Source organism: Orbicella franksi, chromosome 4 (genome assembly GCF_964199315.1).
Source record: "Orbicella franksi chromosome 4, jaOrbFran1.1, whole genome shotgun sequence".
NCBI lineage: Eukaryota > Metazoa > Cnidaria > Anthozoa > Scleractinia > Merulinidae > Orbicella > Orbicella franksi.
Window position 1 is genome coordinate 25,537,255 of NC_138148.1, and position 24,207 is coordinate 25,561,461.

The window sequence follows — 24,207 nt, forward strand, 5'->3', positions numbered from 1 at the left end:
CAGCGCTTCTTCACCGATCACGTGAAGCAGGATCGCGCACTGAACTTTCTCGTCTTCTTTTATTTTGCCAGACGCCGTCAGATAAAGGTCGAATCGTTGGACCCATCTTCTCCAATTTTCACTTGGATTTCCTTGAAGCGACAAAGCTTCCGGAGGCTTGAACGAATCCATTTTACTCCTGGTACCATGTAATGTTTGTCACTAAGACTCGGACGCACACAGCGACATCTTGAATTCGTTTATTCAACAACACGACTCGTCACGTGCAACATAATGTATTCTAATTTATGCAAGCTTAAACATGACAGCCGTAATTCATTCCGATCAGTCTTAACCTTTGAAAGCCTTGACAATATTGACAACACATGGACTGGACTAACTGGATCTAGTTTACTAATTGACGAGACTCTCCTCAAGTAGAACCGCTTTTTCTGATTAGTTCTAAATACTAAATGATCTTAACTCCTGTTCTAGCTTCTTGCCTTGACGAAACTGGGTGACTTTCATTTTTTTTCCCAAACCCATTTAACAACAAGTGTCAATTCTATCTCGGGTTGGGTGACCATAGATACTAGACAGATAAATCTGAGAGTATCAATTTGATGTCTATATACTATTTATGTGTATTTACGTGTGCTATATTTCGTTTTTAGATATGGCAGACGGTGACCAAAGAAGAGAATTTCTTGAGGAAATTCAACTCATGAAAGCTGTGGGATCACACAAGAATATTGTTAACATGCTGGGATGTTGTACTGTGGAAGAACCAATGTTCTTACTGGTTGAATATATTCCGTATGGTGATCTTTTACATTATCTCCGAAAAAGGCGAGGAAAGGTAAAAGTAACACACGTATATCAAATATCTTAAGTTGTTTGACCAACCCCGTTTAACGTTTGTGGAAGGCTCCTTGAGGGTCCCAATTTATGGGTTAGTAAAAAGGAGAATTCTAAAAGTTAAAAGAGGATCTTGATACAATGTTAAGGTTTTAATGAACGGAAATCTTACAGAGAAGAACATCCTGCTTACTGCTGCATCTTCACATTCCTGGTTTAAAGAAACCTCATAGTACATCACACACTTGTTATGACTATTTTGGAAAGTTGGAATCATGCCAGGCTCCTGAGTAACTGCGCATCTTGACATGCACTTTAAGGAAAGTTATCTGAAGTTCTGATCTGAAGTACCTTTATTTGGCAACTAAGGACAGGAACAACACTGGTTCTGGCATTTATACGATTTCTTTTTCTTTCAATCATAAGGTAAAAGAATACCTTGGTGATGAGTCACGTGGGCCTTACCGTTCGACCTACTGTGAAACATATGTTATTGATGGAAAGGCTGGAGGAATATCAATACAGGTATAAGCATATTACATGTTCAAAAATATTCCTACTGACAAAATACGATTTTAGAACTTATCTTTGAGATAATTTTATAGGATTCAAAACGTATTTTCACACGCTTCTGTTTGTTTTCTTCGGCTAACCAAACTCCACTTTTAAGCATGATGATTTGCGATGTCGATTAATATTTGTTTCTGCATGATTTGGAAAATTTCTGGTTTCCCAATTTAGGTTTCTTGTCTCGCGTCCATTATCACAATCTGAACAAATGGAACCGGCTGGCTCTAAATTTTAGTACTTGAAGAGAAGTAAGCTGTGACAAGATGCGATGAGTGACGAGGCGACATCAAATCGCAGGCTAATATATAGATTTAGCCAAGCCTAAACGCGGAACTCCTCATTACAGTAACTTAACCATAAAGGAAACAAACATTCGTTTTTCCTGGGCAAGAAACTCAGCAACTGATCGATTTTGAGCATGTAATTATTCGGCGTGTGGTTTCAGGGGTTAATTCGCTCATCACGAGCCAGAGCTAACCGGAAGCTCAAAAATTCGCCAGGTCCGGTTGCTATGGGGTGATGTCATTTATCTGTTAGGTTGCTGTCATCGTAAGACTTTTGCGGTTCTATTGTGGCTAGCGATAATTGCTTTCAGTGAGAGTAATTGTGTACAAAATTAACCTGGTTATTTTCAGATATGATCTGGCCACATAATTGATATTTTATAATAAATTTTCATAACGCGGGAATATTGCGCGGTCATATATATAAAAAAAGACTTCGACTTCGAATGAACCCGTCATCGGTCGTTGAAGACGGACACAAAACGAGATGTGCCTCTGAGTTAGAAGATATGGTGTCTCTCTGACGCATTTGTGCGAAATTGAGCCAGTTCCAATCGAATTTGCCTTGAGGAGTTAAAGAAGGCGCGTGGGTTTTCATTTCACGGGAAGGGAAACAAAGGAGCTGCCCTGACTATACATTTGGATTGGTTTTCGCTTAAACCATAAAACAGTTGTTGAAAACCAAACGAAATCGCCAGCCACGATTGATTTATACGTGAATTCATTCACCCAAAAACGACGGAGAGAACCAAAAAGCGTTTTCAGCTTGCGCTGCTCGTGACCAACCTCCCAGAGCATCGAATCAAGACAACAGCTTCAAAACTCAACAAGTCAAACGTACCAAGTTAAGTCTTCCGATTAATATTCTATTTATATCATAACTTACACCCATTGTCATGCTTTTAGATTGTATGGGGACTAGATAGCTACTAAAATGTTAAATCACTATTTTCATTCGTGGGTTAGACCCTAGACTGAAGTCCATGGTACACCAGTTTTCTGAAAGACGAATCCAGATATATAGTAAAATCACCATGTGGCCACATATTATAAATCCGCTCTGGTTTTCCCACGCAAACGTCCTCGCAGTATTTCTACGTTACCGAGTGCTACAGGATATTTTACAAAACCACATAATTTTTCAGTAATGCGTGACACTATAGGAGACAAAAACAACAACAAAATCGTCATTTTTCCCTCGCTCGTTCATATCATACGAACATGTTACATATCCTTTCTGGTTCATCCAGGCTGAAGTCCATGCAATACAGTTGCTGAGTACTTCGGGATATGTAACAAAATCGTCATAGTTATTTTTCCGTCGTGCATGACATTATAGGAACATGTTACATATCCTTTCTGGTTCACCCAGGCTGAAGTCCATGCAATACAGTTGCTGAGCGCTTCGGGATATGTAACAAATCGTGATAGTTATTTTTCCGTCGTGCGTGACATTATAGGAACATGTTACATATCCTTTTCTGGTTCACCCAGGCTGAAGTCCATGCAATACAGTTGCTGAGTGCTTCGGGATATGTAACAAAATCGTCATAGTTATTTTTCCGTTGTGCGTGACATTATAGGAACATGTTACATATCCTTTTCTGGTTCACCCAGGCTGAAGTCCATGCAATACAGTTGCTGAGTGCTTCGGGATATGTAACAAAATCGTGATATTGATTTTTCCGTCGTACGTGACATCATAGGAATCTGTTACATATCCTTTTCTGGTTCATCCAGGCTGAAGTCCATGCAATACAGTTGCTGAGTGCTTCGGGATATGTAACAAAATCGTCATAGTTATTTTTCCGTCGTGCGTGACATTATGGGAAAATGTTACATATCCTTTTCTGGTTCATCCAGGCTGAAGTCCATGCCATACCGTTGCTGAGCGCTTCGGGATATGTAACAAAATCGCCATAGTTATTTTTCCGTCGTGCATGACATTATAGGAACATGTTACATATCCTTTCTGGTTCATCCAGGCTGAAGTCCATGCGATACAGTTGCTGAGTGCTTCGGGATATGCAACAAAATCGCCATAGTTATTTTTCCGTTGTGCGTGGCATTATAGGAACATGTTACATATCCTTTCTGGTTCATCCAGGCTGAAGTCCATGCAATACAGTTGCTGAGTGCTTCGGGATATGTAACAAAATCGCCATAGTTATTTTTCCGTTGTGCGTGGCATTATAGGAACATGTTACATATCCTTTCTGGTTCATCCAGGCTGAAGTCCATGCAATACAGTTGCTGAGTGCTTCGGGATATGTAACAAAATCGCCATAGTTATTTTTCCGTTGTGCGTGACATTATAGGAACATGTTACATATCCTTTCTGGTTCATCCAGGCTGAAGTCCATGCAATACAGTTGCTGAGTGCTTCGGGATATGTAACAAAATCGTGATATTGATTTTTCCGTCGTACGTGACATTATAGGAATCTGTTACTTATCCTTTTCTGGTTCACCCAGGCTGAAGTCCATGCAATACAGTTGCTGAGTGCTTCGGGATATGTAACAAAATCGTCATAGTTATTTTTCCGTCGTGCGTGACATTATGGGAAAATGTTACATATCCTTTTCTGGTTCACCCAGGCTGAAGTCCATGCAATACAGTTGCTGAGTGCTTCGGGATATGTAACAAAATCGCCATAGTTATTTTTCCGTCGTGCATGACATTATAGGAACATGTTACATATCCTTTCTGGTTCATCCAGGCTGAAGTCCATGCAATACAGTTGCTGAGTGCTTCGGGATATGCAACAAAATCGCCATAGTTATTTTTCCGTTGTGCGTGGCATTATAGGAACATGTTACATATCCTTTCTGGTTCATCCAGGCTGAAGTCCATGCAATACCGTTGCTGAGTGCTTCGGGATATGTAACAAAATCGCCATAGTTATTTTTCCGTTGTGCGTGACATTATAGGAACATGTTACATATCCTTTCTGGTTCATCCAGGCTGAAGTCCATGCAATACAGTTGCTGAGTACTTCGGGATATGTAACAAAATCGCCATAGTTATTTTTCCGTTGTGCGTGGCATTATAGGAACATGTTACATATCCTTTCTGGTTCATCCAGGCTGAAGTCCATGCAATACCGTTGCTGAGTGCTTCGGGATATGTAACAAAATCGTCATAGTTATTTTTCCGTCGTGCGTGACATTATAGGAACATGTTACATATCCTTTTCTGGTTCACCCAGGCTGAAGTCCATGCAATACAGTTGCTGAGTGCTTCGGGATATGTAACAAAATCGTGATATTGATTTTTCCGTCGTACGTGACATCATAGGAATCTGTTACTTATCCTTTTCTGGTTCATCCAGGCTGAAGTCCATGCAATACAGTTGCTGAGTGCTTCGGGATATGTAACAAAATCGTCATAGTTATTTTTCCGTCGTGCGTGACATTATGGGAAAATGTTACATATCCTTTTCTGGTTCATCCAGGCTGAAGTCCATGCAATACCGTTGCTGAGCGCTTCGGGATATGTAACAAAATCGTCATAGTTATTTTTCCGTCGTGCATGACATTATAGGAACATGTTACATATCCTTTCTGGTTCATCCAGGCTGAAGTCCATGCGATACAGTTGCTGAGTGCTTCGGGATATGCAACAAAATCGCCATAGTTATTTTTCCGTTGTGCGTGGCATTATAGGAACATGTTACATATCCTTTCTGGTTCATCCAGGCTGAAGTCCATGCAATACAGTTGCTGAGTGCTTCGGGATATGTAACAAAATCGCCATAGTTATTTTTCCGTTGTGCGTGACATTATAGGAACATGTTACATATCCTTTCTGGTTCATCCAGGCTGAAGTCCATGCAATACAGTTGCTGAGTGCTTCGGGATATGTAACAAAATCGTGATATTGATTTTTCCGTCGTACGTGACATTATAGGAATCTGTTACTTATCCTTTTCTGGTTCACCCAGGCTGAAGTCCATGCAATACAGTTGCTGAGTGCTTCGGGATATGTAACAAAATCGCCATAGTTATTTTTCCGTTGTGCGTGGCATTATAGGAACATGTTACATATCCTTTCTGGTTCATCCAGGCTGAAGTCCATGCAATACAGTTGCTGAGTGCTTCGGGATATGTAACAAAATCGCCATAGTTATTTTTCCGTTGTGCGTGACATTATAGGAACATGTTACATATCCTTTCTGGTTCATCCAGGCTGAAGTCCATGCAATACAGTTGCTGAGTGCTTCGGGATATGTAACAAAATCGTGATATTGATTTTTCCGTCGTACGTGACATTATAGGAATCTGTTACTTATCCTTTTCTGGTTCACCCAGGCTGAAGTCCATGCAATACAGTTGCTGAGTGCTTCGGGATATGTAACAAAATCGTCATAGTTATTTTTCCGTCGTGCGTGACATTATGGGAAAATGTTACATATCCTTTTCTGGTTCACCCAGGCTGAAGTCCATGCAATACAGTTGCTGAGTGCTTCGGGATATGTAACAAAATCGCCATAGTTATTTTTCCGTCGTGCATGACATTATAGGAACATGTTACATATCCTTTCTGGTTCATCCAGGCTGAAGTCCATGCAATACAGTTGCTGAGTGCTTCGGGATATGTAACAAAATCGCCATAGTTATTTTTCCGTTGTGCGTGGCATTATAGGAACATGTTACATATCCTTTCTGGTTCATCCAGGCTGAAGTCCATGCAATACCGTTGCTGAGTGCTTCGGGATATGTAACAAAATCGCCATAGTTATTTTTCCGTTGTGCGTGACATTATAGGAACATGTTACATATCCTTTCTGGTTCATCCAGGCTGAAGTCCATGCAATACAGTTGCTGAGTACTTCGGGATATGTAACAAAATCGCCATAGTTATTTTTCCGTTGTGCGTGGCATTATAGGAACATGTTACATATCCTTTCTGGTTCATCCAGGCTGAAGTCCATGCAATACCGTTGCTGAGTGCTTCGGGATATGTAACAAAATCGCCATAGTTATTTTTCCGTTGTGCGTGACATTATAGGAACATGTTACATATCCTTTCTGGTTCATCCAGGCTGAAGTCCATGCAATACAGTTGCTGAGTACTTCGGGATATGTAACAAAATCGCCATAGTTATTTTTCCGTTGTGCGTGGCATTATAGGAACATGTTACATATCCTTTCTGGTTCATCCAGGCTGAAGTCCATGCAATACCGTTGCTGAGTGCTTCGGGATATGTAACAAAATCGTCATAGTTATTTTTTCCGTTGTGCGTGACATTATAGGAACATGTTACATATCCTTTCTGGTTCATCCAGGCTGAAGTCCATGCAATACAGTTGCTGAGCGCTTCGGGATATGTAACAAAATCGCCATAGTTATTTTTCCGTTGTGCGTGGCATTATAGGAACATGTTACATATCCTTTCTGGTTCATCCAGGCTGAAGTCCATGCAATACAGTTGCTGAGCGCTTCGGGATATGTAACAAAATCGCCATAGTTATTTTTCCGTCGTGCGTGACATTATAGGAAAATGTTACATATCCTTTCTGGTTCATCCAAGCTGAAGTCCATGCAATACCGTTGCTGAGTGCTTTGGGATATGTAACAAAATCGTCATAGTTATTTTTTCCGTTGTGCGTGACATTATAGGAACATGTTACATATCCTTTCTGGTTCATCCAGGCTGAAGTCCATGCAATACAGTTGCTGAGTGCTTCGGGATATGTAACAAAATCGCCATAGTTATTTTTCCGTTGTGTGTGACATTATAGGAATATGTTACATATCCTTTCTGGTTCATCCACGCTGAAGTCCATGCAATACAGTTGCTGAGTGCTTCGGGATATGTAACAAAATCGTGATAGTGATTTTTCCGTCGTGCTCTTTCCAGAATCGCTCGGCATTTCTTGAAAAGAATTACATCATGTACTCGAGATTTCTATCGCTCTTGAGAGCTTTGACATAATTTTTGAGATGATTTCCTGACTGCCCATATCATTAACTGATTTTCAAAGTGTCGGTGCACACGATCTTCGAATTCGAATACTAGAAAATTCAGATTATTTTTGGAATCACTAAGCAACAAACATGTATACAGAGCATACCCTAAACAGGTTTCAATCAGGCTTTCCGCGGAAAATCTGAGAACATTTCTGACTCTCGGACATTTCTGGGCTGCTGGGCATAGTCACTTCGCTTACTGAATAACAGTGATAACTGAGATTAGCGAAAACGTTTCATCTATACGTGCTCCGTAGCTTTACAAGAGTAAGAAATGTATCAAAAAGTCTAAGTTTTAAACTGGCGTTTGTGCCCCAACCTAGAAAACACATTGGTTCAACGTTATTTTTTCTTTTAATCCAAATTCTTCACGTCAGTCGCGCGATTTCCCGAATCGCCGACTATTAAAATGTTTTGTATCTTTCTGACACGATGGAATTGTCTTACAGTAAATATAATTTCACACTTTAGGATTATGACACATTCGTGCAAAACTTGACGCGTTTTGTGGAACATAAACGATCACCGACAGGGATATGATTACACTGGAATGTTGTAAGCCACTGGATATCCCGTGGAGATGCAGGACTAAAAGTTCTACATCTCCACGGGATCCTAGGTCTGTTGTTTGGTTCCTAAGAACGTCTGGCTCGTTATGAATCGGGAACCAGTGCCTGAGAAACGGTCAGCAAAAAATCACGCAATTTGGGTGAGCTCTAAGGGTGAGCCAAAGAAATGGTCACCTGATATTGGTCAGCAGATACCTTACTTTGACAACTGTCAGTTGACCATAACTTGGGTGCCCAAAATCAAAGATCGAGTATGGTCGCCATGTTGCACGACGTAGGCGTTGTCGTCGTCGTAGGGCGAAAGCGCCCGCGATCCTTGCCGCTAGCTATGTTAACCATGAAAAAAGAGATGCATGTTTTTTATTTCTATGCATGCATGTGGTTCTGTCCCTTGGCTTATGGTGCTCCGCCAGTGGGAGCTCCGTTATTAAAAGAAATGTGTGAAAGTCACCCTAAGGTTGGTTAAGCATGAAACTAACGTGTTTTTTTTTCTGTTATCAGGCCACGAAAAGCGACCGCATTTATGTCAACAGCCCTGAGGCACAAGCAGGTGACAATGGAAATATTCAGATTCTATCATTTACCCAGTCTTCAAAAACGGAGGAAGAAGCTGGAATGCACAATAAAGGAATGTCCAAAGAAGATGAAGCTGATGACGAGGAAGATGAAGGCGAGGAGACCCTTACTCCAGGAGATCTTATGGCGTTTGCTTGGCAGATTAGCGAAGGAATGGTGAGGCTATTGCTTTGTTGTGTTACCATCTTTAGACATCACAATCCCGTGTAGAGAACGGAGTGTTCCAAAAACAAAATCGAATTCCCAGATTTTAACTTAAAACAAACATTCAAAGAGTTTACAATTAGCTCTGGCTGTTTAATTATTTTCTTATGTTTTACCTTTAGACAACTCTCCTGTTGACGTTGTTCGTCCTCATGTTGTCGATTTTTCTCTCCCTTACTTTACAAATTGTTCTGATTATTAAAATGCGTTCACAGGAGTACCTAGCGAGGAAAGGCTTCGTGCACCGTGATTTAGCAGCCCGAAACGTTCTCGTTGGTGAACACAAGATCGCAAAAGTGGCGGATTTTGGCCTGACTCGCCACGTGTATGAAGAGAAAGTTTACCATGCAAAGAGAAACAGAAAACTTCCATTAAAATGGATGTCAATCGAGGCCATCTTTGATCAAACTTTCACAGCTCAAAGCGACGTGTAAGTAGGAAAATGTTGTTTTCAGGGGGCACACAAGGTGCAAATTTGTCAGAAGTCATTCTGGCTACAATTTAGCCAACAAATAAGCATATGAAAAACAATTTTTCGAATTGCTTACAATATTTTATTCCATCTTCCCCAGCTAAAATTTAATTCCTGAACGTCTACTTCTAAAGAAATTTCTCTGTAGACATTTACTAGCCGGCAGACATATTTAAGTCTTTTGGGGGAGTAGTTCCAGGGCCATATCTCATCTTTGATAGCGGAAGGGAGAGGGCATATGTCCAAATGGTTGCGGCCAAGGCCACATCTTCACCTGCTGTGCGCAGCAAGCAAAGTCAACGAGAAATGGCAACACTCCCGCTGAGGTAACCAGCCAGCAAGAAATCGGCTGAAGAACAGATTATAGGTCTAGTTTCAGGAAACAGATTCGTTACGTGTCCCTCTTGTTTTAACAGCTGTCTCGTACGTTTTCTTTTTAAACGACGACTAACATTGCACTTTTTGTTACTTTATTCATTCAGGTGGGCTTTTGGCGTTGTTTTGTGGGAGCTGGTCACACTAGGTAAGGTTTCCATTACCTAACTTATGAAACATGCGAAGTTCAATATCATTATTGTAGCATTTTTTTGACCAGTAACGCGTCTTGCAATTCAGCTTCCATGAAACCAGAAATTGACTCAATGTAATAGCGTTTTTGAAATGTGTTGTTAATTTTTGAAATAGATGTGTAATTTGGAGCTCTATTTTATTCAGGCGGAACTCCGTACCCTACAATAAACAACAGAGAGTTACTTCGCCTCCTAAAGGGGGGTTATCGAATGGAAAAACCAGATATTTGTAATGATGAAATGTAAGTAAGATCCTATTTTGATAATGATAGAATGCAGTTATTGTTTGTCCTAATGAACGAAATATATCGTCGGGAAAGTCACTAAGCAACCTACTGATCCCACGCTAACTTTGCTGTGAAAAAAAGGAATGGAAACCTTTTTTGGGGAAATTATTCAAGAAGGCCTCCAAAGATACATGGAGGTACTGGTCTCCATGACTAATAAATTGTGAAAAAGGTACTATTAGTATGAAATAGTGAAGGAAATAATTACATTAGCATGAAAGCTGTCATAGCTATCGAACAATAATAACTTTAGGGGTGTCTAATAAAAGAAAGCATACACAGAATAAATTGTTCAAAGAAACAACGTTTCTGATAAACTAGACCAGGGGAGGAATCTCATGCCTAAAGAAATTTGTTCGTTTTTGTCATCTGTTCATTCATCCATAAAAAAAAAAGACAAGAAAAACAGATTCACAGCTATTTCAGTCTGCATGTCTGCATGTCAGCTATTTCAGTCTGCATATATGTAAAGTTTTTACACATTGACCAATAAGCATGCATCGACATTTTGTTAGGTTCAGTATGATGACGGATTGCTGGATGGAAAACCCAGATGACAGACCAAACTTCACCCAAATACGAGAGAGACTGGAGGAGATGATGCAGAAGGACAATCCGTATTTGGATTTCAGCGTTTTAGACGAATCCAGGGATTATTATAATGTGCCTTCCTTCAACAGCTTAAATGAGGAATCTGCAGATGATGAACTGTCTGACAAAGAAAGTGACGAGCTGTTAAAGGATGAAAGTGATGATATTAGCGTAGGAGAACACAAACCCACAAAAGATTCCAACAAGAATGAAATAGTTCCATTGCCAAAACCCGGTCCAGAGATGAACGGCGATATTGACTCTCTTGGTGTGAATAAGATTGAGTTTCATAACAGTGCTTTCCGTGGTGAAGATTTTCGTGATCTTAAAGACGTAAAAGTGAATATTGACGCCATTGAAATGGCTCTATACCGCCCAGGAAGTAGAGGGCTTGTGCTCTAATTGACAACTAATAATGAAGGTTCAGCCCTTCAGTTCAGCTGAGGATACAGAACCCACGATAGCTGCTAAAAATATACAAACCATGCAGTAACTGCTTTATAGTTTTTTTTTTTTTGGTTTATTGCTTTTTATTACGTATAGGTGGAGAAGTCAAAGTCACTTTCAAATCTAACTAGTCTCGGCAGCATTTATTACTTATAGAAGGCCCCTGCTTCTTTTCATAGTTATGTTGCAGCTTTGCGATCGATGGCTTTTGTATTTCTATATGGGATGGTTGATTTAGGGGTTATTTAAGGCCCAGGGCAAACGTCAAACTTCACATGAGACGAACTAAACTGCAAGTTGAGTAGATCTAGACGAGTAAAGTTCGACCTTTGGGTCAAACATCAAACTTCATTCGAATTTAGATCGACCAACACGTTCCATCCGTCTTCTTCAGACGGACGAACTCAGTTGAGTCGAACGTCGAACTTATCATGGACTTAATTCGCTTGGTTTAGTTCGTCTCATGAGGAGTTCGACGTTTGGCCTGGGCCTAACGCTGGGAAACTCGCATTGTCTGGGTAGTAACTGTGCTTTGGTGAAGGCATTCATTTGTTTATTTCTTTTGAACACGCTATTAAGTACAATATTGGTGAATGTAACACGAAGAAATTCCTACTAATTTAGTCAGAAGCAAGAATTGTCGTGCTGTACTATATTTAATCATACGCTTTTTATATTGGTTATGAGATTTCATGAGCCGCGGGAAATTATGTTACATGTAATACATTCAAACTGAGTAAAGCCAGAGCAACTGCATTCCTGTTTTATGTTTTATAGTTAAACTTAAAATATACATTTTATAACTTATAGCTAGACTACAAAAAGATGCATAAAGCGTTTCATGTCTTATCGATGTTTAAACAATTTACACTTTGTATGCATTAACTGTCTATTCGATTCATTTTGTACTCACGTTTATTAATCTTATTCCTCAATTAAATTATTTTAAAGAAGGAAATCATTTATGACTGATTTCATGCTGCTCTACATCAACATCATGGAAGGCGGTTTCTCGAGACAAAGGGAACTCTGAAAACGCTTCAAACGAAACTATGGATCAATTCTTTAAAAACTTAAAATATTTGGTTTGTGGCCAGGCATGGTTAAAAACTTGATAGTTTTAAGGCCAGTAGTAACATATTTTAATCAAATCTTTAAAAACTATCCCGTTTAAAAATATATGTGGAACTTCAAATAAGTAACTGATTCTTTCAATAGGCCCTTTGCACGACCCGGTCACGTGGTACAAAATCAGCCATGATGGGACGCAAATTACACAGTGGGACATCCAAAGCAAAAGAATGTCAAGCTTCACTGGTGGGGGTTGCTCTGTTTTGGAAGCCCCACTGTGTAACTTAGGTCCCTACATAGCTGATTTTGTATCACGTGACCGGGTCGTGCAAAGGTGCTATTGTTGTTCCAGTCCAGTTGCATCAGTATGATGACTTTAACATCTTCACTTTCGATGCGGTGTTCATGCTGAGAGGATTTCTCAAAAACGTTTCTCCCCTCCACTTGTCCATCAGTGACCTTCTTTTATCTATGACATTCTGCGAGAAGAATCAAGACCTACATTAGCGAAAGCCGTCTCCTTTTTGGAGTAATTCATCAGAAAATCCGAAAAGGCAATCTTGTGGAGATACACAATGCATTTGCACACCAATCAAGCTCAAGCATTGTCGACCACATTTTCTAAATGGCCTTATAAAGAAATGAGAAACGACCACGACACCATGATCAGAAATTGGCTTCCACCTTTCGACCGTTCAGCGGTGTGGTTGGTCGGAAGTTGTCACATTCAGATCTTTTTGCAGACGTGAGTTTCGTAAAAGCCAAAAGCTGTCAATAAAGATAACAAAAGATAGAAATTATTCACCTTGACCTGTACAATCTGACTTATCAAACCGAACTAACTAACCAACGGACTGACTGAAATACTGACTAGTGACTGACCGACCGACTCTCTGAGTAGGACTGACTAACGGAATGACTCGCAAACTGACAGACTCAAGAACTATTTCAAGATCGAATGGCAACAACTGAAACCATTGTTTCCATTTGTTTGAAAGGAAATAAGTACTGTTAATTACTCAAAGAAATAAGTGCTCTTAGTATAATTTCCAGAGGTAAATATAAGAATTGGACATTCTGATTGGTCGAAAAGCTCATCATGTGACGTTATATTCATCCCGCTGGACCTTGGTTACTTATCTCGCCATCTTTGCCATCTCGGCAAGTAAACATGGTGGACAGTTGCTGAATGAAGTTTTCATTTATTCAAAAGACATCACTCCAAGTCCAGGATATTTGAAAGGATGGAGAATTTTCAAAATGACTGCTGTCGCCCTTGGACCAAAAATATTTTCAAGAACTCTTATTCAAGGCTTTTGAGAATCGCAAACGCAGTGGTTGCGTCGATCGCCAGCAGGCCAGATCGATTGACCGAAGTTTATTTTTCTTTAAACTAAAGCTACGCATTTTTAGGCGTCGATGACAACTGTGAAAGAAGTCAACGACGATAAAACAAAGGTAGCGGATGAATTTTTTTTCGAAATGTTTCGCTCGTTTGCTTTACTGCCGACCTCGGTGAGTAAATTGATTTACAATCGATGTACATGTAAGCTTATTATTAAAACTATGGCTGCAAACGTGTATATGCACATAAACAACTGCGTCTGTGTTTTTATGTTTTAGTCCGTTATTTTGTAGTCCTTGATATTCACCTCTGAAATTTATACTAAAACAACTATTCCTTTCAGGGTCAGTGAACATTGGTGAATAATTGTTAATTAACAAGAGGCTCCAAGTAGCCTATACTCATGCGCAAGGGAATACAGGTCATTTAATATAGATACGCAATGCGTACATAGTCAGACAAGCAATTTGAAAACGTTTGCCATCTAACAACTAGAAATAATACGGGAGAAAGGCTAATTTGAAAAAAGTGCATCATAGATCTAAGATATAGATAATTAAAAGTGAATGTCCCTAAAAATCAACGAAAATTCAAAAAATGTGGCCACGGTCAAAAAATCGATTTCGCACAGACTTTGTCAGTTTGAAGGCCTAAGTAAGTAACTAAAGGAAATCAAGTTAGCTTTTTGAAATATTTAATATAACGGCGGAAAACCACGAAAAACGGTTATCGTGCGGGAAGCTCAGATTCACTCCGCGAGAACCCGAAAATTCACACTTACGTTCTAATTCGCTACGCTCAAACGAACGTAAATTATTTTCCTCTTAAAAACATAGATAAATAAATACAATAAATTGATGGTTGGATGCTCAGGCAAGCTGGCTAGTTACTTGTAAACGCTTAGAAACATCTTCAAGAATATACATATCTTTTGCAGTATCAGACTTTCACCGTCCGTGAAGCTTGAGTACTCTTTCTGAAAGATTAGGATTATAACTGACGGCAGAGGTGGCTCCACCAGACCTTAAACTATGAAGACCGTACAATTTATGATCCACCCCTATTTCCTTAAAGCACTCTTTAAAGATTTCCTCACATCTGGTATTGATAATTTAACTCCATATAACTTGTAAGAATTGGTGGACTTAAATAATCTTACCGGACGGAAAAGAGCAACTGAACTGGAAAGTTCAATATTACACATGCCAAATATATCTTTCTAAAAGTGCAACCGGGCAATACACGCTAGTTAACCTCTTAATACAAACATAATTACCTTCGCGATAAATGTCATTTTTAGCCTTGGGAACAAACACTCTAAGATGATCAGGAAAAAATTCAAGATGCGCGGGCGCGATGTTACTAAGTTCATCATAACGAAAAAACCGCGCAAAGCCTAACGAGCAGATACAAGCAACGCGTATGTCCTTAAGATTAGCAGAAGGAACAGCAAACATATCAATAATACTCTTAATAATCTCAGCGGATATAGGCGCCTTTTTAACACTAACTGGCTTATCACGCCTAGCAGCCTCCAACAAATTATGACAAATAGAACTATCCAACGGATTGGCGCTGTTACTTGGACCGAACGAGTGAAACCACTTAAGAGCTGCGTGAGTCATAACGAAAGAAAGAGGCATATGAGCTAGAACTCTTATAAACCTTAAAAAGATAAGGAACTATAAACGTAACAGGAAAAGGAGGCACCGGCCGAACCCAGGAAAAATTACAATATTCAATAAACTTCAAAATCTCTTTCTTATATCTCTTCGTTGTAGAATCTGCTTTAGACTTCAGTTAAGTCGAAATAAGCTCTCCTAGGTCTGGCTTTACACTAACCGGTATGCACCTCCAACCGTGGTCTGAGAGAAACATCTGTGACGAGAAAACAACAGAAATAACAGAAAATATGGACCGCCACTGAAAACATTCACATGCTGCAAAAATATTTCTGCTCGAACACGACAAAACGGCAAGCGCCTACACAAAAACATTGTAATAATACCAATGCAGGCCAGTACCTCTATCCACAAAAAAACATTGTGATAATACCAAACTCAGGCCAGTGCTTCTTATCCACAAAAAACATTGTAAAAGCACCAAATCAGGCCAGTGCCTCTTCTCCACTGAAAAATACATGGACAAGCGTCCCATGTAGATAAAGCTATAGGGACTTAACTTAAGTCCCTATAGCTTCAAGTTTCATACAAACAGCCAAGATGAACCTAGTGAACCTAACACTACCCAAAAACGAATTGGTGTTACGCCCTTGCTCTAAAGCGGTAGCACCAAAACACTTACTATCTACTACAAATCTAGAAAATTTTCTAGAAATAATGGGCCAGAAATATGACGACGGCCAAAAGGGCACGACTATAGTGGCAATGGCCTTAGAAACGTGCAAATAATGAATAGCTTTAGCAATCAGGCTTACAGGAGGGACAACAAGGCAATTTTCGCCTTCCAAACTTTGCACGAAAAAATCCACCCCGCTACAACCTGGGTTCCAAAATCTAGAAAAAAACTTGCCAACCTTCTTATTATAATAACTAGCAAAACAATCCACTGAATGAACCCCCAGCTTTCCTCTAAAGACATGAAACAATCGGCTGAAATCTGCCAATCATCTAAATCACTGATTCGGCTAATATAATCGGCTCTCTCAATTTCAGTGCGAGGGATCCAGTGGACCTCTAACTCTATACCATTATTGGCACAGAACTGAAAAATCTCCAGCGCAATAGCATGTAAATTACTTCTCATACTTCCTACTTGTATGATTTTACATACACTATCAGAAAACCACTTCACAGAAGAGCCTATAAGTAAGGGTAAAAATGAATGTAAAGTGAACAATATGGTAGATAACTCCCTCCATGTAGGACTTTTTCTACGCTCTTCTAAATCCCATTGCTTATTACAAACCTGCTCGCCATTAATATCTAGGTGAGCACCACACCCTGTGGCGCTTGCATCCGAATATATTACATAATTAGACATTCTATACGGAGAATCCGCCACTACCCTACGATTCAGTCGCTTCAAATTAGACTCCCAAAAATACCGTTCTCTAACACAATATTGATCAAGATAAAACTTGGAGTCCCATTCCAGGGCTGAGGCAACTGAAATTGAGCAATACCGCGTCATGAGTCTGGAAATATTACCAAAAACCGCCCCACCGGAAATAATCCTACCCACGAGTGAGGCCAACTCCCATGCCGATACCAAACGATCACTTAAGAGAATCTTATCGACAGATTTAGCGATACTACTCTCCCGTCGCTCAAATATAGTAATAGTTCCGTTAATGGTGTTCCATATAATCCCCAGCCATTCGAGAACTTGACTCGGACAGCATTGAGACTTCTCATCATTGGTGATAAACCCTGATTTCCTTAAATCAGACCAAATATTAGTAGCTAGGACTGCATAGGTGTCACGGTCGGAATGTATCAACCAGCCATCATCAAGAAATAAAGCAGTATTAACACCGTTGAACCTCCAGTACTTCTCAAGCGGCTTAAGACATTTTGTAGAAATGTAAGGTGCAGAAGACAGAGCAAAAGGATGAACTGTAAACACAAAATATCGTATGGAAGCTTCCCCTGGAAACTTCCATGCAAACCCCAAAAACCTCAGATGATCTGGATGAATTTCAATATGATGGTAACCGCTTTTAAGATCAACAGTTGTCATAAAAGAACCCTTTTGGAAATAGGATAAGGCAATCTTACAATCTTCGCACTTGACTCTACGCTTAATAAGATAATTGTTGATGTAACGGAGATCAAGAATTAGCCTCTTTTTACCGTTGGGCTGGATGGACACACTCAAAGGATTGACAACATCAGGAGGGCTATTTAGTTCCATAACCCTACCTGAATGTAAAAGCTCCAAAATGGCTTCATTAACAAACTCTGAATGATCCAAAGCTGATCTATTATTTCGGAAGGTAAACCCAGCGGGAGTTTGCTGAAAAGGCAAACGGTAACCCTCGCATATAACTGATAATATATATCTAGGGGCACCTATGCTGCGCCAAAACTCTTCGTGTCTTCTCAGACTACCCTTGACTTGCGACAAAGCTGACCCACTAGATTCTTCAAACTCACAAGCTTCTTGTACCTCCGAGAGTTGTGCAAACAAAACGTTATCACCTCCGTCACTTTGAGCTTCCATCAGTAAGACCTCCTGCTCCGGGTCTAACAATTGGGGCACTGCTCGAATAATAGACGCCGCTCATGTTTCAGGTGACAGGCAACGGGACTCTGCAGTCCTTCGCCCAGTGTCCTGGACGGTTGCAACGGTAGCGGCGACCGGCACTTGAAGCATATTCTGAACGGCCCAAAATAATGGAAAAATAAAATGAAAACAGGGAAACAGGTTGGACCGGGCGAGTAGGGGGGAAATGAAATAAACGCCAGAGTGGAGAACGCGAGCGAGAGGAATCTAGCAACTATTGAAGCCTTAAATACTAAACACCAACCAAGCACAAAATCCCTGGAGACAAGCGCTAACGGCGTGCTCCAACAAAACACGAAAAACATACACTGCTAACGAACTGTATCAACTTCATACCAGCGGAAAATCGGTCAGTGTAAAATGCAGACTGCAGACTGCAGACTGCAGACCGGGGATAAAATACAGACTGAGTGTAAAATGCAGACTGCAGACTGCAGACCAGGGGTAAAATGCAGACTGAGGGTAAAATAAAATATTAATAATAAAAAACACAATGATCAAATCCGGATCAAATAAAGACGCGTACAATTTTGTTTACGCGATCAGGTCTGGGACCGACCAACTCTTATAGCGCAATTCCTTCATCCTGTTTTCATCGACAAAGGGTTAATAACGTTCAAATCACCGCGGGTCTTAGTTGCTTCAAATGGCCTTGGAATTGTTCGGAACACAGGGCAAGCAAAACACGACAGCACAACAACAGGGCAAGCTAAACTTGTAGGCATCGAGCCTAGTTTGTGGAAGAAATTCAATCTCTGTTTACGACTTAATATAGCAAGAGGTTTGTGAATTGGTATTCGCTGAAAGGTGACAGTCGGCGGCGTTGTCAAATAATCGTTAGTATGACCATTTAGTTTGAAGAGATGCCAAAACTCGACGTGTACAAAATTCAATTTCTGAGTGAGGCCTTTGTGCATTTCGTGAGTCCTGACGTGGCATTTTACGAACACTATTATTTTATCCTTATGACTCGTTTTTTATTATTAATATTTCATTTTACCCTCAGTCTGCATTTTACCCCTGGTCTGCAGTCTGCGTTTTACACTGACCGGCGGAAAATACATTTTTCAGCTTCCTGCGACACAAACGTTTACATCGCTGTGAATCTTTCTCAACTTTAATTGCATATATTGACTCTTCCTTGGTCAAGACATAGTGATTATTTTTATCTCTTTTCCTTTCCGAGCGAACTGAGCCCCGATTAAGTAAACACACTTTTCTCATTAATGCAAAACTCAAAAATAATCAAAATCCAGCGAGGCAAAAAGCTGACCGGTAGTGCTTTAAATCTTCTGATATTTTAACCAAAGAGAGTCCAGTCATTGAGGTTTAGATTTGCAGTTTTGCGTGAACGCCGGTCAAAATTCCAGATAATTACAATTCAGCGCCATTGAAATTTACAATGTAAGCTGTTGTAACACAACTCACCCCATACAAGAAAACAACAACAACAACAACAACAAAAAAAAGGCCAGAGGCTTCAAAAAAACGGGTCGAAATGCTTTTACGCCGATGAAACGTTAGAAACATAGCGCATTTATCTTGACCATCGCGTACAAGAGGAAAAAAGACAAGGAACACCAAACTCAAATCACACTGTAATCTACTTCATTGTGTCACGCACGAACGACTTCGTAAAATTATCGACCCCAAACCAGGTGATATTTTAAAATATCTGTGTTGTTGATGGGCAAAATGTTGCTTTAATAAGAGAGGATTAACTAGTTAACCTGCTGATAGAATAAAACAGCCCTGACAGACACACAAATCGGAATAGTGAAAGATAATGTTATCACGGAAGAGTAGCTTAATTTATGCCGCCGAAAAGTTTAAATCGCATCGGTATAAAAATAAACAAAGCACTTTTCTCTGAATAAACAGAGTGTATTGCTGGGGAAGTTCCGTGACATATTCAAAAGCGATTTTGTGTTCCTTCTTTAGATTCTCGGTGGAATTTGACTTCAATACGAACAAAGTACAACAATGTAGTCGACCCAACTTCCGTCATACCGCTGTCCGGAACCTAAAGGGAAATAGGCCTATTTTGGCACGGTGTTGATGTTTTCAAAAACCAACTAGCTTACGCGTGCAACTTACGAAAATCTATCCCGCTCATCGAGCATCGTTATAGTTGGGTGAAGGTCAAATAGTGTAGAGTAACTTATGCAGCGTACCAGAAATTGACTCGGTTCCCGGGGAGGGGGGAGGGGGGCACCCCGGGGCTAGGTCCTTGTAAGGTTCTACGAAACGTACAAATGCAGATTTCCGCCCTCACCTCCACCTGCTAACTACTAAATAATCTCATAACTGTAAACAGCTTATTAAATTCTCTCGGTTTTACGAGCCACAGTTGCATTCGTCCACAAGCTGCGACAGGCGACTGATGTACGGACTCTTTGGCCTTTGCGTTATATCGCAGACATCCACGCTCAATTCAGTGCAAATGCTACGCAGCATATCCACACTTAGCGATGTCGGTTTCTTCTTGCGCGCTGGCATGAGCTCACAGATATTGTAGCCTGACGAGGATACAATTGGGTGCTGAAGGGAAACCTCCCTCATCACATATACACAGATTTCCAAATGGGCCGCCTCCGCCTCGATCCGCTGCTCTGTTATCTTCTCCTAGGACCTCGTCGTCCGATTCTCCACGGTTCACTCTACTGGGAGCCAGCTTTTTCTTTGTAGCCATTCGTGAGAAGAATCCAGCGATTTGCTGTCCTGTTAGAACTTCTGGTTGAAACCGGCGAGCTCCCAACTCGTCCCTAGCAGATCTCATTAATTTCGAGACCTCACTCAGATCTGCTTTCCTTTCCTACCACTTTGCTCGCCAATTTCAAATTGTTGTTTCAAAAATTCATTCTGTTTCTGCGTAAAACGAGCCTTCTTGGTAATTGTTTTTAGAGCCCATCCCACTGGAAGGGGAGTTAAGCACTGACTCTGTTCTTTACATTGTAACTGCACAGAGGAAATCCTGCCACTTTCATCCATTAGCTTTGAAGCGTAAACTCGTTTAGCCTTGTCATACAGTGTTTCCTGTTCAGACAGTTGTTTGTGTTTACCCGTGTCTAGAAGTGCTTGTAACGATGTAAAACGGCTGTAGGCTTTATACATCCTTCCTCGGGGCACGGGAAAAGTAGTGAGGCCTGATCATTTTCACTATCATCATCATCTTGGTCTTGACTGGTGGTCTCGCTGGTTGCTTCTTGATCCCGTGTAGCTGTTTTCTTTACATATCTGTGTCTCACGCTCTTGAAAGATGGCTTAGTCTGCGATGGGGGGGGGGGGGGGGGGGGGAGGGGGTGAAGCACTTCTAGGACTTCCGGGATCTGCAAAACGCCCTCAAATTGAGACCATGGTATCAACTTCCCTGGACCCACATTGAACGCTCTCTACGCTCGTATTCCGCTCTCTTCATACTTGAAGTTGTTAAGCAAGCTAACACCCTCCCATTTGACTGGCGGAGTAATTGACGTATTGAGAGAGACGTAACTAGCTTTCGCACAAGACTCTGGACCAGACTCTATGGCAGTTTTCAGCTCCACAGCTGTTGTCACATCATGACCCTCGTTAACATGTCTTCTTACATCTTCCTTGATAGTTGCTGCTTGACGGTCACAGACTCCTTTGCCGCCTTGAGGGTCGGAAAGTCGTTCCGTTCTACAACCACCCCAGCGATGTCACCTGCTAGTTTAGCTGAAAAAATTGTATACCCGCTGTGGTAACAGCCCGCGTTATCTTGCCTGTAATATAAGTTCTTTCTAATTCCGACATTTCCTTCTTCAGTAAGGCAAGACAGTCCTGCATGATAGATACCACGGCGGCGCTGTCGTGTGAACAGTTCTGAAAGACATGCTCAAATGTTTGAGCGCTCGCTTTCCTCCTACTTTCTGATTGCAACTGTAATATGCCATGGTGGCCCACGCTTAGCAAAAAAATCCGACTGCGGCTCTCACAATTTCCGTGGCATGAGTTTCATCGCCCACTCCTGAACGAGGAACACATCAGATTTGCTCTTGATGTTAGCCTCTAAGACAGAACATTTGGCTTGATCCTGGTGAACGGAGCGCAACTGATGGGCTTTCCAGGTCATGATGTTATTTTTTGCTTGCTTAATAGTGTGCAACATGTCCTCCTTATCCTCGTCATTGCAAAGTGCATGGGAATACTCACTTTGAAAGTCAGGGTCTGTCAAATCACTTAGGGCGTAAGTCCCACAGTGATCAGCAATGTTCGACGACTCAACCACGTGGACCTTAAACACACTGAAGACAAAGCAAACCACAACTGTGTTTTACGTATACAATTTCAACTGCAATACTTTTTTGACTAAGCGACACCCCCGTCCCCCCATACTCCGAATTAAGCGTCCCTCGAATAAAACCCACGCTCCATTAGGTGTTTATTTCTGATACTGATTTTCAAATATAATATACCAAAACTATCCAGCAAGATATTTTCACTTTAGGAAGGTAATTCGCAAGACTTGCTGTGTATAATGTCTGTCCCATTTTCATGAATTTCTTCTGCCAAACCTCATACTGAACCATAAAACGAAATAAAGTACCTTGTAGTCACTCTTAAGGTATTGCTTCGATAACCGCAGCTGTTGCTTCATTTCTCTCGTCCTGACTTCCGTTTTACCACAGTCCACCAGTTTATCGACCAGTTTGTCCAAGTAATCAAATGCGTCGGTTCCTTGGGCGGAAAAGTTGTCAAGTCCTTGTAAAGACTTCCTAACAGACGCTAAACACTCATCCAAAACTCTATGTAGTGTTCGCTTGCTCATGGGCTCAAAACCTCTTTCACTACAGTATTGTTGGTACTGTTGCACAATACGCTCAGGTATCATCATTCTGATCACGTTTGGGGTCTTAATAACCTCACCAGTTGATAGCTTCAAAAGCCTTTCGCCAAAAGGAACATCTTGGAGAACATGCGGACTTGTGATGAACGAAATGAAATCTTCTAATTTTCCCTGGTCAACTTTCATTCTCCGGTATTCGTGGCTTGGAATCGGTTCTGCTCTCCCATGTAGCAGGGTATGGTGTCGAGCTATGTTATAGCGGTAATTGGTGACCGTTGGGATAAATTCCTGCACTTCTTTGAAAGACAACTTGTCCGACAGGATTGAGAGTATTTACCGTCGAGTACTCCAGTGCTGAGCGTTTAAGCAACTCTCGCCAAACGCTTCAATAAGCTCCAGATCCTTCCGACTTCTCCCGCCAGTTGTTCTTAAATACCCTTTGCGCTCACATAATTCATCCCACAAGCATTTTGAATCTTTTGGAGCAAGGACATCCAGAACTGCTGAAACGCACTGCTCGGCTTTTCCTACATATCGGCGCTTAGAACGGCTTTGTGCTTCATTTCACGGTACTGACAGTACGTGGCGCACTGGGCTGATGTCTCGAGCCTGTAGAAGGCGGTTGAGTAGTTCCCTGAACTCGTCTTGCACGTCGGTTAAACTAACTTCGCTTTCCTGTGAAGCCTCGTCTGGTACATAAAAGCTCTCTCGTTTATACTTGCCTTTACATTCAGTTTCAGTGGTAGGAATGGAAAAAGAAATGTCGCTATCAGTTTCATGATCGACCTGAAGTGCGAAAAAGGAAAGAAGAGGTTTGAATTGCATGTGCGACGCTAGGGTGGGGTTGGTGGGTGGAGGGGGAAAGCGATTAGGTACTTTTGTCTTTCTCATTGAAACCTAACAGGGCACTTTCCATATATTACAATTCAACTTGATAGTGAGGTTTAGAGGACACAAGCAAAAGAAATGAATAAACATGGTCATTCAATTTCCTTTGTTTGTGTCCTCTAGGCATCGCTGCCAAGCTTAGATAAAGAGAGGGTGCCCCGGCTAACCGAGTTACCCGGATAACTGAGCTACTCTGGGAGAGCCAATTGTTCAAACGTTCCGTTAGAAAACACATTGAAGCGTTTACATACCAGAAAGGGTGACCCGGCTAGCCGAGGCGAGAAGACAGCTAAAGCAGCGTTATATTCCAAGACAGCCTTTAACGTGAACTGCCTCTAGTGACTACCCTCAATTAGTAGAGCGAAAAATAATAGCCCGAGACACTGAAAAGCAGCTGCTAGCGTAACGGTGATTAAAAATTTACACTTGCTGCGAAAACGTTTTTTTTTTCGTCGGTCATCTGGTTTGT

The 24,207-nt window shown here is 41.0% G+C and overlaps 1 protein-coding gene across 5 annotated transcripts in view; it reads left to right on the top strand.

Annotated features, from left to right (window-relative positions):
- The window catches only part of LOC145483777 (uncharacterized), an 81,408-nt gene extending 68,293 nt beyond the window's left edge, over nt 1-13,115 (top strand). For 4 of the 5 annotated variants that reach the window (XM_081462320.1, XM_081462318.1, XM_081462319.1 and 1 more), the window contains 7 exons: nt 654-838; nt 1,264-1,362; nt 8,735-8,965; nt 9,229-9,443; nt 9,968-10,008; nt 10,200-10,296; nt 10,857-13,115. In XM_081462320.1, the coding sequence (XP_081318446.1) occupies nt 654-838; nt 1,264-1,362; nt 8,735-8,965; nt 9,229-9,443; nt 9,968-10,008; nt 10,200-10,296; nt 10,857-11,334 (1,346 nt within the window). In that variant the 3' untranslated portion in view covers nt 11,335-13,115. Of the gene's footprint in view, nt 1-653; nt 839-1,263; nt 1,363-8,734; nt 8,966-9,228; nt 9,930-9,967; nt 10,009-10,199; nt 10,297-10,856 lie in introns of those variants that run through there. The other variant, XM_081462322.1, reaches the window with a different exon arrangement.
- Nucleotides 13,116-24,207: the final 11,092 nt, after the last annotated feature.